We start from the raw sequence: 17,572 nt of genomic DNA, 5'->3' as shown, positions 1-17,572 counted from the left end.
AAAGTTCTAAATCTGGAGACAAGGTGTGTGTCTGATGCTCCTTAGTGTATCAGGAACAAAATCCATTTGAGTCACTCAATGATGTTGCCCTGTTAAGTCTCCCTGGACACAAGTCTTCTCCAGATTCAACAGAACAAAGTGACACCCCTTTGTTCTATCAAAGAAATCTTGGAGTGAAGGGCTGTTGTTACTTCATGAAGTAAGATACTGATATTCTAAGTACAGGGAATACTACAGCAACCCCACCAGACCTTTACTGGCACCCACATCCCAGTGATGTGAGCATCCTCCAGGCAGACTGAGTGATGCCAGCAGTTGCAGAGAGTCAGCTGCCCTGTCCCTGCACTGTCAGTCACAGTTGAAACACTGGGCCAGAGCTTCAGTCTGGAAAACATTTCCCTTAAGGAACCTTCCTTTTCCTGTTGAGGTTAGGAACAGATCACACAGCAATTCACTTGATTTGAAGTTGGGTTTTCTTTCTGGCTTAAGTTTAGTGCTTTTAGGTCAGTACTTTGCAGCACAGTCTCATAGCAGATTACCGGCTCCATGTTGGGAGGTCTGCCTAATAATTTCTCACTTCCTAGATAGGCAGCCAAACACACAAATCCAGTGAATATTCTTAGGAGTGGCCATTAGATTTGTACTTACCTCTTTTCCCCTCATGTATACCTTCTATTCTCCCCACAAATAAGCAGCACTTTCTGCTGTAATCTTTTATTTCAGTTTGAATATGTGTCACAACATCTAGTATTTGCCAACTGCATTCCATTGATCTTGAAGTTCTTCAATCAAAATATCTTGTCCTACATCACAGCCAAGAACAGGTATGTGCCCTAGACAGTTTTAGTTCAAAGGGTGTTTGGAGATGGTTGAGAAAATCACATCATCTATGAGACTTTCTGTTCTTCTGATCTCCCCAGTCTCTTCTGTATTATAACTGTCATGGTTAAATTTTATTTCTTTAAAGTGTTAGCTGCTGAGGGACAAGCTTGGCCTCTCCATAGAAGTACACTATCTTCTTAATTTTGAAAAATGAGTCAGATATGAAAGTGTAACAGTGAAATCTCAGTCCTGTGACTGATCCAGAAATATTTTTTCTCCAACAGCCTGCTTGTCTCACCAGCTATGATCTTAATATAACTCATAAGCTGGATCAATTGAACTACTTTGTTCTTCAATGAAATGCTATACAAAATTTATAATTGAAAGTGAATAGCAGACCCTTTTTTAGATCTATATGTAGTTTTTGTCTGTTTTGGTTTGCTTTGTATTTTTTTGGGGGGTCCACACCCAGTGGTAATTAGGACTTCTAGCTCTGTACCAGGGATTTACTTCTGGTGGCCTCAGGGGTCCATATGTGGTGCCAGGGATCAAACCCAGGTTGGTTGTGTGCAAGGCAGTACCTCTCCTGCCTCTCTATTTGTAGTTTTTAGAAAAATGTTAAATGTTTTTCATTTCCATTTAATTTTCTGAGAAATGCTAAGAGGTATTGCAAGTTTATTCTCATTTTACCAGTTAGGAAACAAATTTAGAGAGTTTAATTAAGTTGCTCTAGATTATCATTATTGTAGGACCAGGGATGTGTGTCAGCAGTATGATAATATTTCCTGCATGTGTGAGGTCCTGGTTTCAATCCCCAGAATCACAAAAATAAAAATAATTAAGATGGGGGTCACACTTGCCTTACACATAACTGACCTGGGTTTGATCCCCAGTACCGCATATGGTCTCCCAAGTACCATCAAGAGTTTTCCTGAGCACAGAGTCAGAAGTAAGCCATCAGCACTGCTGGTGTGACTCAAGAAAAAAAAAAAAAGAAGATACTAGTGACTCCCCTTTTAGTAAGCCCCAGAAGTAGGATTAGAACACAAGCTTCTTCATTTACACAAATAGCTTTTTATGCCTCTAGCCAGTTGGGGATTTGGGGAATGAGGCAGTAGTGTGTATCCTTAGTTTGCTACTTCACTTGAACTGGAATCAGGTTAATCAGAGGTTACCAGAGGCAAATTTCCTAAAGTATCACTGCTCTGATACTTGCAGTGAGTGGAGAGGGACTAGAAGATGTTGCTTTACCAGCCTATCAGCATTGCCTGAAATTCCAGCATGGAGAGGCAGCCTACTTCCATGTAATTTAAAATACATACGCCCCCATTAGAACCTCCATCCGTGAGACCTGGATTCCTGACCTGGATTTGCCATTTACTGTGTAATCTAAGCAATACACTGTTTCTTTGCATTACATATTTCTACTGTTAAATGAGACTAATCCTTCCTGTATCATAAAGTTTCATGGAGCAGATTGGGGGTAAGGGGAATTGGACAATGCTGGGGATCAAACCAGGGTTGGGCACATGCAAATCAAGTGCTTTACCCCTGTACTGTCTCTTCAGCCTCTCCATAGTGCTTTTATAAGTAATTGTAAGATAAACAGGGCTAGGAAGGTAGCACAGTATAAGGATTAAGACTATTCTTTGCATGTAGCCAACTCCATTTTTTTTAAGATTTTTAAAATTTTTTTTCATGGAGTTGTTCACAGTAATTGATTACATTCAATATTTCAACACCAATCCCACCACCATTACACCTGCCCACCACCTTTATTTCAAGTTTTCCCATCACCACCCAAGCCTGCCCCAAAGGCAGATGATAAATAATTTTTTTGTATTGCTTGTTATGAGCGGCTGGAGCAATAGCACAGCAGGTAGGGCGTTTGCCTTGCACATGGCCGACACTGGTTCGATTCCTCCTCCCCTCTCAGAGAGCCTGGCAAGCTACTGATTGTATCTTGCCCACATGGCAAAGCCTGGCAAGCTACCCATGACATATTTGATATGCCAAAAACAGTAACAACAACTCTCACAATTTGTCGTGAACGCTACTGGTGCTCACTCGAGCAAATCAATGAACAATGGGAGGACAGTGCTACAGTGCTTGTTATGAATAATTGACTAAAAATTATTCAAAAATGTTTCCTTAGAGGAAAGTGTGTGAAAATTGTTGTGTCTCATCTTGGAGCCATTAAACTGCTGTATTAGAGACCACTAACATGTTGGATGGTGATTTTGGGGTCCAGAGGCACCTATGCAACATGTTGCTCTCTTCTTTTTTTTTTTTTCTTTTTGGGTTTCACCCAGTGATGTACAGGGGTTACTCCTGGCCCTGCACTCAGGAATTACTCCTGGCAGTGCTGGGGGACCATAAAGGATGCTGGGAATTGAACCCGGGTTGGTCACATGCAAGGTATTAGTGTCCTACCCACTGTGCTATCGCTCCAGCCCCATGTTTCTCTCTTCTGAGATTCATTTGTGAGTCTCTGGATCATGGTCATTAATGCGATTAAATGGCCTCCAGAGGTGGTTCGTGGGCATGACTGCCAGGAAACTGGAAGCACAGGGAGATGGGGCCCGTTCCCCAACTCCGCAGGCCTGGAGAGTTCAGTCACCAGTTCCACTTACCTGCGTTTTTCAGCAGATTCAATCTCATGTGGGGGGGGTTTGGGGCGAGCCTGTGAAGGTCAGCCATGAGCGTGGCAGCAATTGGGTTCTGGAGGTTTGTGGCTGCTGGGGTTCTTTTGGGGTGGGTAGAGGAACACACCTGCCCCCTCTGAGGTGCCTGGATGAAATCAGCCTGGCGCATAATGGGCAGACATCTCTGCAGTGCTGCAATATGTTGCTCTCTTCTGAGATTCATTTGTGGCCAACTCTAATTTGATCCCCAGTTTGATCATATCCCCTGAGCATTGCCAGGAATGACCCTTGAACACTGCCAGTGTGGCCCAAAACCAAAAATAAAAACACAATCAGAGGTCTGTAAACACTTTCTGTTTGGGGGAAACATTAGAGAATTGGATTTTTTCTAACTATGTAGAGTTCTTGGCACTGAGACCCTTAAATAATAGTGGGGCCTGGGGCTGGAACCACACATAGTACATACAGCAGGTAGGGTTACTTTGCATACAACCAATCTGGGTTATGTTCCCTGGAATCCTACATGGCCCCCTGAATCTTTGAGGAGTGATCCCTGAGTACAGATCCAGAAATAAGTCCTAAGCACTGCTGGGTGTGACCTAAAAGTAAAGAAACAACAAAAATGGTGGGACTTGGGATCAGAGCCATAGTACAGCAGATAGGGTTAGCCTTGTATGCAACTGACCCAGGTTCTATTCCTTGTATCCCATATAGTCCCCTAAGCACCACCATGAGTGATCACCAAGCTCAGAGCCAGGAGTAAGTCCTGAGTACCACTGGGTGTGCCCCCCCTCAAAAAAAAAACCCTAGAGTAAACAAACCAAAAAATAATAGGGCTAGGGGCCAGAGTGATAGTACAGTGAATAGGGCATTTATATTGCACACAGCCAACCAAGTTTCAATCTCTGGCACCCCACATGGCCCCCCCACCCCCACCAGGAGTGATCCCTGAATTCAGAGCCAGGAAGAGTAGCCTGAGCACCACTGGGTGTAACTCAAAAACAAAATAACGGAACTATTAGAGAAAAGGAAACCAGAGGTTTATCTGAGTGAAGGCCACAACTCCATGAGGGCACCTTTATGTATATGTCAGCCCACTTGGAAAAAAGTGCAGCCAGTTGGACTTGCCCTCACAGAATGGAAAACTTGTTAGAAGGAAATGTTAAGCTAACCTAGGCCAGAAATATACCTCTTCACCATCAGGGATAGAGAGCCCAGAAACTTTCCCTTTTCTTTGGATACCATATTTCTGGTCCTCCAGTCCAGTATCCTCTTTCACTGACATATAGCTTTGCCTGATGCTCAGGTCACTTGTTAAGAGATACCACATAAACCCCGTATGTCCTGATGTCACTTGAGAGATTGGACTTGCTCTCAGTTCCTGGTTCATGTTCCCACAGTGACATGTCCACCGTGAGTAGTCAGCTCTGACTGGGGAAATGAAGTATAAGAACTGAATGCCCCTCTTGCACCCATAGACCAAGAAGCGGGGAGACTAACAACCCAAAAATATCCATGGGATCTTATTTGGTGTTGGAAGGGTGGTAGTGTCAGACTACAGTTTGTAAGGTTGATCTGGATGTTGTGGAACTCTTGTGTGCCACCTGTAGGTTATACCTGTTGAAACAGCCCACCAGAGATCTATCTTATCACTGCTATTCCCTCTTGGCGCTTTCGATCTAGACAATCTAGATTCTTGCAACTTTATTTCATGCCTCTTTGAGCTAGAATTCAGTTCACTGAGGTGGAAACAAATCCATCTTGAATTTCCCACCCACCCTCGTTTTTTGGCCACCAACACCTCCTTTGCTATGAGATTTTGTGAGTGGGAAATGGGTAGAAAAGTGGATAAGCAGCCCAGAGCTTATCCTAAATGGGCAGCACTGGCAGATGGAGAGAATCCAGGAGAGTGAATCAAGATGATAGGCAGCTTTAAAGATACATCTACTGTGCTCCTTGCTCTGGTTATCTTTGTTGATTTCTTGAATAAGGGTAAATATTTCTTTTTTCTGTTTTGTTTTTGGTTTTGCTTTTGGGGTTGAGGTCATACCCAGTGTTACCCAGGGACTATTCCTGGCTCAGTGCTTATGAGTGACCTCCGACAGTGCTTTGGGGAACATGTTTTCCCAATGATTAAAACTGAGGTCAGTGAGGTGCAAGTTAAGTGCCTTATCCAGGCATTATCTCCCCAAGCTCCCTAAGGAAAACATTTTTATCCAAATTAATTGTCTTTTGCTTAAATCACAGGTCTCTTGTTTGTTTGGGTGACAGAACTAGAAGTTTTGATTTTGAAGGCAGGGGAGCTAGTCCTGAAGGCTGGAGCATATGTTTTGCATGCAGGAGACCCAGGACCCATCCCTGGTGATTTATGATCTCTGGAGCAATGCCCGGAGAGACCCCCAGAAGAGACCTCCCCACCCTAAGCTACAAGCTGAAAGTAGTTCCTGAGCATTACCAGGTATTGCTCCCCCCAAATTAAAGAAGTTTTGATTCCTATTCTTATTTTTGTTTTTAAGCCACACCCGGTGGTACTCATCTTACTCCTGGCTCTATACTCAGAGATCATTCCTGGCAGTTCTCAGGGGAACCATATGGGATGCCGGAGATTGAGTGCAAGGCAAATGCCTTAACCCCTATACTTTCATACACTCTCTCTCTCCCTCCCTCCCTCTCTCTCAGTTTTGACTTTTATTGATTTTTATTATATTATCTGATTTTGTGTTTTTGTTTTGGGCTACATCCAGCTGTGCTCAGGGCTTACTCCTGGCTCTGTGCTCAGAGATTACTCCTCGCAGGCTTGGGGATCCATGTAGGGTGCTGGGACTCAAACCCAGATCATATGCTGTACTAGCTCTCTGCCACTCGGTTTTGATTTTTAAATCTATCATCAGGTCCAAGGAATTCCATACTCTTCTTTAGCTTTGGTCAACAACATACTGTATCCTTTTTTAGCTGCATTCATTCATATAAATTGTTATTTAAACCCCCATGAAATGTTGGAATCAGAGTTGAGTTCATCCAAATTCTGCACTGTACCAGTGAAGAAGGGAGAACCAGAAGAAAAAGAACTATTATTTGTTTGGTCACTATAATCCTGTCATGCAGTGTCTAATTTTCCTATTGATTCAGGTCTGTTTCCTGGGCTCATAGCAGAGCCTCTTGCTCCCTTGCAGTTGCCCGCTTGGTTTGAGGAGCTGCTGGGTTGCCCTATCTTATAGCAGGAAGCTGCCCCAGTCTCAAGTTTCCTTTAGGAATGCCTCTGTGATCATTCCCCACATCTGCCTTTAAAAACTTCTGGTAAGGGGCTAGAAAAATAGTAATGGCTGGCCCCAGGTCATATATGTGCCACCGCATATGGTCCCCAAGCTTCATCAGGATTGATTCCTGAGCACAGAGCCAGGAGTAAATCCTGAGCACAGCTGTGTATAGGCTAAAACCCAAACCAAAGTCTTTTAAGTGGTGATGCCTAATAAGATGCCTTGGTGTGATCTCTGCTAAGGACAGATGAGCTTGCACTAATACCCTCTCTAAGTGTTCTTGAGACCCTTGGTTGGGGCTGATGAGTTCAGATATTTTTGTCTAGTTTCAGCCCACCAGTGAGTATAAACTTCTTTATTCTCCTGCAAAAAAAAAGAAAGAAAGAAAGAAAGAAAGAAAGAAAGAAAGAAAGAAAGAAAGAGGAAAAAAGGAAAAGAAAAAAGGGGGGGAACCCCATCTGATGAGAGACACAGGTGAGGTTTTCACTTCATCCTGATAGCCATAAATTGAGTAGAGTAAGGTTGGACAGCATCTGTGGGAGCACCGTGCTATTCACACAGACCCAAAAGCATACCCTTAAATGCAGAAAAACAAATGACCAATTTACAAATTCCTTTTAAGGAAGGAGAAAGATGGCCATTAGAAGAGTGGCTTGCTGCTGCTGCTGCTGCTGCTGTTGCTAATAGGTAAAAGAACTCTGATGGTTCTTCTGTTAACCATTGAGGAGAGGAGATGACCTGGAGTTGCCTGACCCCCAATTTCATCTGAGGTCACTGAACAATTTGAGAATTACGTGGTACCGGCCACAGGGAAAAAAATACCCACCCTTTTAGATACAGTCATTTCCTGCCTTTGCCATTAACCTCCAGCCTGTTCTCTCTGCCTCTCCCAGCATCTCAGTCCTGGATTACCCTGGCTGTACCATCCAGGATTTGCCAGAGCTGACTACAGAGAGTCTGGTAAGCAGATGGGGATTTGGTCATCTTTGAAATTGCCAGGTGTCAAAGACTCTCACTTGTTCTTCTGCTTCTTCTCTAGCCTTATGATACCCTGGTTTGGGAGTCTCAGCTCAATAAAGGAATATTGGCAAGAGCACAGAGGCAGGAGAGCTTCAGAGCTGCTGACCCAGTTGAGAAAGATTTGGAAAAGCTGAGCAGAGTGTTTTGCAGAGAAAAGGGTCAATGAAAAACATTAAGGAGAAGAAATTTAGAATAGTGATGGGGCTGCAGTAGAGTGTGAACATCTGTGCTGCAAAGCAGGAGAATCTTTTCTGGCCTAGCCTGAACAATCATCTGTCATCTTTCTGGGCTCCAGGCAACTCACATCTATCTCATTTGTGTGTAGGTTAGAAAACCCAGGAGTTTTTACTTCAGAAAATACCTGACCTAGGGCTCTCTCAGGTAAAAGTCAGTGGAGCCACAAAAGGATGACCCAGAAAGTTCCTTATCCTGGAAAAAGTCCTACGCATATCCAAAAAGACCGTGATAGGGGCTGGGACAGTACAGCAGGTAGAGCGCTTGCCTTGCACATGGCTGACTCAGATTCAATCTTTGGCATCCAACATGGTCCCCTGAGCTTGCCTGGAGTGATCCCTGAGCACAGCCAGGAGTGAAGTGAACCCTGAGTACTGCCAGTTGTGGTTAAAAAAAAAAAAAACCTCCCAAAACTATAAAAACCAAAAAGAGGCTTAGAATTCTTCTGAATTTTATGAAACTAATTAATGATTAGTTTGTTGAAGGCCTCATCATGAATTGCCATTTAAATATAAAAGGCAGCTCCTTAAATAGAACTTGGCCTGCATCTTCACCCTGTTGTTTTTTAGTTGTTTATCTGTATCTGTTTTTACATTTGACTGTAAACTATTTGGAATAGGAAGTACCATTTTCTTTCTTTTTTTTTTCTTTGCACCCCTCCCCCCAACCTGTCAAATTAGCATTTTTATATCCCTGGAAATTATGTAGTATCCCATTTTTATCTGTCATTTTATGTACAGTGCTTAGTAGAGAGAAGCAGCACAATAAATGCTGAGTGATTAGCTAATAGCATGCATGTGGACCACCACCCTCTGACTCCCAACTTTAATACTGCCAAATGTTACATCAAAAAAAAATATTATGAGGCTGGAGAGATAGTACAGCAGGTAAGATGTTTGCCTTGCATGTGGCTGCAAGGCATGTGGCTGGCATGTGGCCGGTTTCAATCCCCAGCAGCATGGTCCCCTGAGCAGCATGGTCAGGAGTCAGCCCTGAGCACAGAGCCAGGAATAAGCCTGGAGTGTAGCCAGATGTGGTCCAAAAACAAAAAATCTATTATGAGGTTAGGGATGTGACTCTAGGGGTAGAACCTGGAATTGTGTAAGGCTCCGAGTTTGATCCCTGGCACTCATTAACAGTGCAGAACTTAGTCCCTAGCTCCACACCACCACAACAGCAAAATTAAATCATGCAAAAAAAATTAAATCATGATATCTTCTATGATATGGGGTTTAGAGAACCATAGAATTCTTGACTGGAGGGACTTGACACTGAGCAACTTGGAGCCCAATTCCCTGACAGTCCAATGTATGCAGTGACTGTCGTGATCCACTGCTTCTAGATTTAGAGAAAGACCTGTATCCTGAGCCACTGTTCAGCATTGGAGCAGCATGTGACTGTGTTAAGTGGATGTGATCTCACAAACTAAGGCAACCTGGGTGTGTTTTTTTTAAATCTCCACTCCCTTCCACTCCAGCAGTGCTAGAGAGCCATGAGGGTATTTTGGTATTTGTGAGTCCCTGTAATGCCAGGAATTGAACCTGGGCCCCTCTGCATACCAAGCATATGCTCCATCCCTTTAAACCATCTTCCCTCTCCCAGTCTTGGAAGTTTCTTACCCTGCAAAGAGGCTAGAAATGTCTTACTTTGATTATGTACATGCAATTCAATCTTTTTCCAAATGAAGTTGGTATTACTGTTTGGTACATGAATAAGTTTTAAAAAACAAAAAACCTGCGAAAACATTCTAGCGTAAAGCTTTTCTTTTCTTTCTTTTTTTAAAACTTTTTTTTGTATTTTGGGTCAACCCGGTGATGCACAGGGGTTACTCCTGGCTTTGCACTCAGGAATTACTCCTTGTGATACTTGGGGGACCATATGGGATGCAAACACCCTACCCGCTGTACTATCACTGCAGCCCCCTTAAAGCTTTTCTTAATTAAAAAAGCAGAGCCAGATAGAGTGAGGTGATTCTCTGTTATGCAGAGTTGAAGTTGATGCATTTTCTAAGGGCCGGAGAGATAGTACAGGGGACTCTTGCCTCACATGTTAAAGAATTTGTCTTGCACACAACCATCTCGTTTAATCCCGAGCACCACAAATGGGCTGCTAAGCACTGTTAGGAGAGATCCCTGAGCAAAGAGCCAAGAATAGCCCCAGAACACTTCCAGGTGTTGCCCCAAACTACCCCTGAAAAAAATTCATTTTCTCACAAAAACAGTGGTATGTAAATAATATTAAAATCCTTGTATTGATGAAGTATTTTAAAACATAAAGCCTACTTTTATGACCAAATCTATTGCCCAAAACAGTGTATACTCTATTCTCAATACTACAAATGGGAATAAAACTTTCCTGTCTTTTTCTGTACCTTTTAGCATGTATGCCTATAATTATCAGAATAACTGTTATGCCTCTGAGAATACTTCATTAGTATCCAAGGGTGGGTAAAAGCATGTACCCTTAATAAAAATCCCTGACAGAGCCTATCCTTCTGTGAAGCAACAGTGGCACCTGGTGGTTGCACTTGGTAAACGATAAGCTTGTTTTTTTTCTCCTTTTTGTGGGCTTGATCTTAAAATTTCAGTACTTACACAGACTCAAATGTGGACTTAAGTAACAGGTTTGCCCCACATAGTTTCTATAGTGTTTATAAGCAGATATTTGCCTAAACTGACTATTTCTGTACTGAGAAAAGACTAATGTTTATATAAGTTTAGTTGTTTCCCTTCAGGCTCAAGGAATTCATTTAAATGCGTAAAATGTACTGCTTATTTAAGAGCATTGAATTTCCCCTCCTCACCAGGGGCCAGTGGGGTGATCAGGATAGCTGTACTGCATAACGCAGTGTCAGGGTTTGAGCTCACAGCCTTGTGCTTGTCAGAGGACACTATAAGCCACAGAACCATTATTTGGGCCCCTGTGGGATTTTCTTTAAGCAGCATTTCAAGGTTTCTTTCTGATTATAAAATTGCACTATACTTATTGCTAAAAATTGGAGAAATGCATAAAATTATGAGCAATAAAATTAAAATATCCTAATTATACTTCCTGGGCTGGAGCGATAGCACAGTGGGTAGGGCGTTTGCCTTGCACGCAGCCAACATGGCCGACCCGAGTTCAATTCCTCCGCCCCTCTCGGAGAGCCCGGCAAGCTACCCAGAGTATTCGATATGCCAGACACAGTAACAACAAAGTCTCCAATGGAGACGTTACTGGGCCCGCTCGAGCAAATCGATGATCAACGGGAGGGCCTTTACCTTTACCTTTAATTATACTTCCTAAAAATAATCACTTTTACTTTTTTGTTATAAAACCATATATATATACCTACATTGAAGAAAGTACAGACTTTATATTCTTTACAGTAAAATTTAAGTGTTCAGAATATAATTTTATTAAAAGATTTTTTTTTCTTTTTGGGTCACACCTGGCGATGCTCAGGTGTTACTCCTGGCTTTGCGCTCAGGAATCACTCCTGGTGGTACTCAGTGGACCATATGGGATGCTGGAAATTGAACCCAGATCGGCCGCGTGCAAGGCAAACGCCCTACCCGCTGTGCTATTGCTCCAGCCCCTATTAGAATTCTTGAGAGCACAGCTTTTAATAGCTACTCATAATATTTAAGTACTTAATTTAGGGGAGGGGTGTGGTCAGAGCTATACCTGGCTACTCCCAGGTCTGTACTCAGGGACCATGTGATGCCAGAAATTAAACTGGGGTCTGTCACATCCAAGACAAGTGCTTTAACCCCTATACAGTCCTTCTGGCCCTCCAGTGCTTTTTTTTTTTTTAAGTAAAAAAGCAGGTTTTATTTGGAGATTTTTAGGAAGAGGAGGGAGGGAGAGAAAGAGAGAGAGAAAATAAAGCATTTAAGAGAATGTGGTGGGGTTGGAGTGATAGCAGATTGGGTAGGGCATTTGCCTTGCACGCGGCCTACCCGGGTTTGATTCCCAGCATCCCATATGGTCCCCTGAGCACCGCCAGGGGTAATTCCTGAGTGCAGAGCCAGGAGTAACCCCTGTGCACGGCCAGGTGTGACCTAAAAAGCAGAAACAAAAGAGAGAGAGAATGTGGGCTTCTCCAGATTGGAGAGGGAGTCCCCGTACACATTCCAGCATTAGACCTGAAAGTATGAAAGTCCATGTCTTAAGAGAGGAGATGCAGGTAAAGGTATCACATGTGCTCAGCAGCAGCACATGGGCACAGGAAACACAGGGGCTGTTCACCTCCAGTACTTAATTTTTTTATTTTTTTCTATTACTATTTGGTATTTTAGGTTTTTTTCATAATTCTGAAACAAATGTTCTTACACATGAAATTTACCTCATCTGTAATTATTTCCCTAAGAAGTGAAGCTAGAGCCAGAAAGATAGTATAACATGTAAGGCACTTGCCTTGTATGCAGCTGAGTTTGATCCCCAGTACCCTATATGGTCCCCTGAGCCCCACCAGTAGTAGCCTCATTGAGCAAAGAGTCAGGAGTAATCACTGATCATCACCAAGTGTAGCCACAAAAAAGAAGAAGAGATTAAGTTATTGAGCTGAAGTAGTCCTAATTCACATATTCTCAGTTTTTAAGTTTTAACTAAATTCAACTTTATTTAGAACTCCAGCTTCATAAATAATAGGCATTAAATAAAGGCAAACTAGTAGCATATTAATTTCTGAAGTCTTCATATTCTATCAAAATATTTAGCTTATAATAGACTATCCTCATCCATGTACCGAGCAGATCTCCACCCACATGGTGTTGGAAAGCTTACAATTTCTGGATCTCCAAATGTCTATATTCAATTTCAGTCAACTAAACAGGAAAAAAATAAAATTAAATTCCAAACACAAGGGCGAATGGTGAGTCCCTGATTAGGTAGCAACTTGACAGGTATAATCTTAAAAGGTTGCTAGAGAAGGTGAACAGTCTGGCCTCAACATCTGAGTGGCTATTTAGATTGATGACATAAAGAGTAGGATATTGGTTGGGACTGAAGAGATAGTACAGCAGGTAGGGAACTTGCCTTGCAGAGGCTGACCCAGGTTTGATCCCTGGCACCCCATTTGGTACCTGAGCCCCACCAGGGGAAATCTTTGAGCAAAGAGCCAGGAGTAAGCCCTGAGCACAGCTGGAGAGATAGTACAGGAGTTAAGGTTCTTGCCTTGCTTTCTGCTGACCTTGATTTTGAATTCCTGGTCCCCTGAGCACCACCAGGGGTCACTCCTGACACAAACACTCCTGAGCACAGAACCAGGAATATTCCCTGAGCATGGCCTGGTTATGGGCCCCCAAAACCAAAATTAAAAAGTATGGTAAATAGATCAAAGAGATGAAACACATGCTTTGTATGTTCTAGGCCTCAGGTTTGATCCCCAGGCATACATGAGTACTGCAAGGGTGGACTTGGTGGCCCCTGAGGACTAGGCCTGAGAAGCACTGAATGCCAGGGTCAAGCCCTGAGCCACTACACCAATATGGCTAGACTGAGAATTGCGGGCATGGCCCCCAGGCACTTTGAATAATGTTTAGGAGACCCCTTCCCAAGAAAAGTGGGATATTCAAAGTGTTATCTTTTGGGATATAATTTATTAGATCATTTTATATGTATTGTATTCATGTCCTTTTTGCTCTGTGTACTTATATATAATAAGAACATGCATGTTATTACAATGTATGATTTAAATACACATGCATGTATTAGAGAGTATATATAATATAAAATTATTTAGTGAGATTGTATGTATAGTAAATTAGAAACTGCTGCTTTTGAATATAAAAATAAGGGTTTTGGCTAGAGAGATAGAACAGTAGGTGGGGTGCTTGCTTGACATGGCTGACCCAGGTTCGATCCCTGGCACCTCATATGGTCAGCAGTGATCCCTGAGTGCCCTGAGCACTTCCAAGCCTACAAGGAGTGATCCCTGAATGCAGAGCCAGGAGTAAGTCCTGAGCATTGCTGGATGTGTTCCAGTTCCCTCCCCTCAAATAATAATTTTGTAGATTTATTTATTTTAGTTTTTGGAGGACGGACTAACGATACTAAAGAAAAATATCATGGGGCTGGAGCAGTAGCACAGCAGGTAGGGCGTTTGCCTTGCACGCGGCCAACCCAGGTTCGATTCCCAGCATTCCATATGGTCCCCTGAACACTGCCAGGAGTAATTCCTGAGTGCAGAGCCAGGAGTAACCCCTCCCTGTGCATCACCAGGTGTCACCCAAAAAGCAAAAAAAAAAAAAAAAAAAAAAAGAGAAGAAAGCAAATTGGGGTATAATTCACATGATGTTTTTCTTTCTTTTTTTTTTTTTTTGCTTTTTGGGTCACACCCAGCAATGCACAGGGGTTACTCCTGGCTTTGCGCTCAGGAATTAGCCCTGGTGGTACTCAGGGGACATATGGGATGCTGGGAATCGAACCCGGGTTGGCCACGTGCAAGGCAAATGCCCTACCCACTGTGCTATTGCTCCAGACCTTACTTTCTTCTCTTAACCTACAGATACTTAGGTCCCAAAGTGTGAAAATTTATGTTGTAAATATGTTTTGTTTGGGGGGCATACCAGTGGTACATAGGGCTTGCTCTATGTGCAGGGGTCAATCTTGGCAGTGCTCAGATATCCATATATCCCAGCAGTGCTGGGAATCAAACCAGCATTGGTTGTATGCAAGACAAGTACCCTGCCTTCTGCTCTATCTCTCCAGCCCCATATGTAATTCCGTTGTCTGCTGTAAAACCAACCTACAATTTCAAATTCTTGTTTTTTTTCCCTATAATGTATTTGGGTTTTGTTTTGTTTTAGTTCTTTGGGCCATACTTGGTGATACATAGAGGGCCATGTGGTGTCAAAGATCAAACCTAGACTTTTTTCAAGCAAAGCAGACACTCTAACCCACTGAGCAAGCTATCCAACACTAATCAAGAAGAATTTTGATTCTTTTTTCTTTTTTGGGTCACTCCCAGCGATGCTCAGGGGTTATTCCTGGCTCTGCACTCAGGAATTACTCCTGAGTGCAGAACATACAAAGCATGTATTTTTTTTCTTTTTGGGTCACACCCAACGTTCCTCAGGAGTTAATCCTGGCTCTGCACTCCAGAATTACTCCTGGCTGTGCTCAGGGTACCATATGAGATGCCAGGGATTGAACCCAGGTTGGCTACGTGCAAGGCAAATGCCCTACAACTGTACTATTGCTCCAGCCCCTATAATATGATTTTAATTTCAGCAGTATCACATTCAAAGGAGGTCAGATGTGGATGTTCTGTGTATTAAAGAGGGAGGAATGAGAAGATGCACTGTTTAGAGAATTCCACTGAATACCAGAACAGTTTTCTGTATTTAATCCAGTTCCTCCCTTTACTGATGAGGAAACAGACAAGGTGTGAAGTGCCATCCAAGGCCTTTTAGCTCAGCCTCACGGCCTTTATAGACAAGGCAGTGGGTTAGCATTTGCATGGCCTAATCATTTGCAAATAAATGTTTGGTATTTCTTTTAGGTCTAGAGAAGCGAAATTAACGTTTTCTTTTTCTTTTTTACCACACCCAATACTCAGAGGCTACTCTCAGCTTGGTGCTTGGGTGCTTGGGTGGTGCCAAATTGAATCTGGACCTCCCACATTTAAAACATATACTCTACCCATTGAGCCATCTCTCCAGTCTCTTCAGCAACTTTTTAAAAGACAATTCATTGAAAAATTTCTCAAGATTAGGTTTGGTTTATATTCATAAGTAAAGTAAAAGTAAAGGCCCTCCTGTTGATCATCGATTTGCTCGAGCGGGCCCAGTAACGTCTCCATTGGAGACTTTGTTGTTACTGTGTTTGGCATATCGAATACATCATGGGGAGCTTGCCAGGCTCTGCCGTGTGGGCGAGATACTCTCGGTAGCTTACCGGGCTCTCCGAGAGGCGCGGAGGAATCAAACTCGGGTCGGCCATGTTGGCTGCGTGCAAGGCAAATGCCCTACCGCTGTGCTATCTATTTATATTCTAAGGCAAACGCCCTACCGCTGTGCTATCTATTTATATTCATAAAGTCTTATAAAATTCTGTTTGTATCACTTAATCTTATATACCTGTCATTTTCATCTATTGTTTTTAAATTTAGTTCTTATAACTTCCTGACACAGACATTTCCCTAATATCCCAGGAGAAGTTCATTGTTGTTTTGGGGACATACCTAGTAGGGGACTGTACTGAACCTAGGTCTCCAGCATGCCAAGTGTGTGCTCCAGCCCTTTGAGCCATCTCCCCATTTCCATATCCCAGAGAATTTTTGTTGCTCTGGTTGTAAGGCTGGCAAGCTCCCCGTGACATATTCGATATGCCAAACACAGTAACAAGTCTCACAATGGAGATGATACTGGTGCCTACTCGAGCAAATGGATGAACAATGGGAAGACAGTGCTAGAGTGCTACAGTCGTTGTAGGGAATATAATCTTTGTTTAATTTTTTTAAATTCTTCAGCATTCCTTTCAGATATTATTTAATCAATGATTTGTAGTCTTCTTAAATAAAGTCTTTGCTTTGACATTTGTCAGCACTATTCAAATTACATATGGTATTTATATAGATAATGAGTCATGGATAAAAAGTTTTTAAGCATTTTATCTATTTATTTGTGAGTTACCATTTCTGTGACAGGTACTATAGGAGATTAATATCTCTGGGGTAGTTTTTCAAGTTTGCATGCAGAGATCACATGTAGTTTGCTAAAGCTCCCCAAAAGAGTTTGAAATTTTCTTTTTTGCCTTCATCCTTATCCTCTCACTCTACTTAAGGATCAAAATTCTGGGGACCGGAGCGATAGCACAGCAGGTAGGGCATTTGCCTTGCACGTGGCTGACCTGGGTTCGATCCCTGGCATCCCATATAGTCTCCCAAGCACCGCCAGGAGTAATTCCTGAGTGCAGAGCCAGGAATAACCCCTGAGCATCACTGGAAGTGACCCAAAAAAGAAAAAAAAAGAATCAAAATTCTTCTTGATTAGTGTTGGATAGCTTGCTCAGTGGGTTAGAGTGTCTGCTTTGCTTGAAAAAAGTCTAGGTTTGATCTTTGACACCACATGGCTGTCTATGTATCACCAAGTATGGCCCAAAGATCTAAAACAAAACAAAACCCAAAAAACTCCAAAACTCTCTTATTTATGAAATTTAGATCTAGATCCCTAATTTATCAGTAAACTTCAGAGATTCATATGAGAAGGAGATTATTCTATGAGTATGTGGGAAGAGATAATCTAAGTTAAAAATGTAACTTAATTTTCAGTAATGTGAGCCATAATAAAATGGATCACAATAATCATTCATCCAAAACTTACTGTTATTAGAACTGGCTCTGTGATGGAGTGCTTGCCTTGCATATGTGAGAGGCCTTAGGTTCAACTCTTAATACTACACAAATACATAAGCCATTATTGTGAACCTGCAATCAATATTCATTTGGTTATTGATTGGTTGGTTTTTGGACCATACCGGCTATACTCAGGGCTTACTCCTTGTTGTGCCCAGGGATCACTCCTGGCAGGGCTAAGGATAAAACCCAGGTCAGCTATATACAAGGCAAGCACCCTAATCCCGGTACTGCCTCTCCAGCCCCAAATTTGC

The 17,572-nt window shown here is 42.5% G+C and overlaps 1 protein-coding gene across 3 annotated transcripts in view; it reads left to right on the top strand.

Moving 5' to 3' along the window:
- Positions 1–17,572, top strand: part of STRIP2 (striatin interacting protein 2) — a 56,410-nt gene that overhangs the window by 25,609 nt on the left and 13,229 nt on the right. For all 3 annotated transcript variants that reach the window (XM_056118303.1, XM_056118304.1, XM_056118301.1), the window contains 2 exons: positions 724–824; positions 7,618–7,684. In XM_056118303.1, the coding sequence (XP_055974278.1) occupies positions 724–824; positions 7,618–7,684 (168 nt within the window). The remainder of the gene's footprint in view (positions 1–723; positions 825–7,617; positions 7,685–17,572) is intronic.

Source organism: Sorex fumeus, unplaced genomic scaffold, assembly GCF_029834395.1.
Source record: "Sorex fumeus unplaced genomic scaffold, SorFum_2.1 ptg000037l, whole genome shotgun sequence".
NCBI classification, from domain to species: Eukaryota; Metazoa; Chordata; class Mammalia; order Eulipotyphla; family Soricidae; genus Sorex; species Sorex fumeus.
The sequence above is the reverse complement of the archived record's forward strand: the minus strand, read 5'-3'. Positions and strand labels throughout refer to the sequence as shown.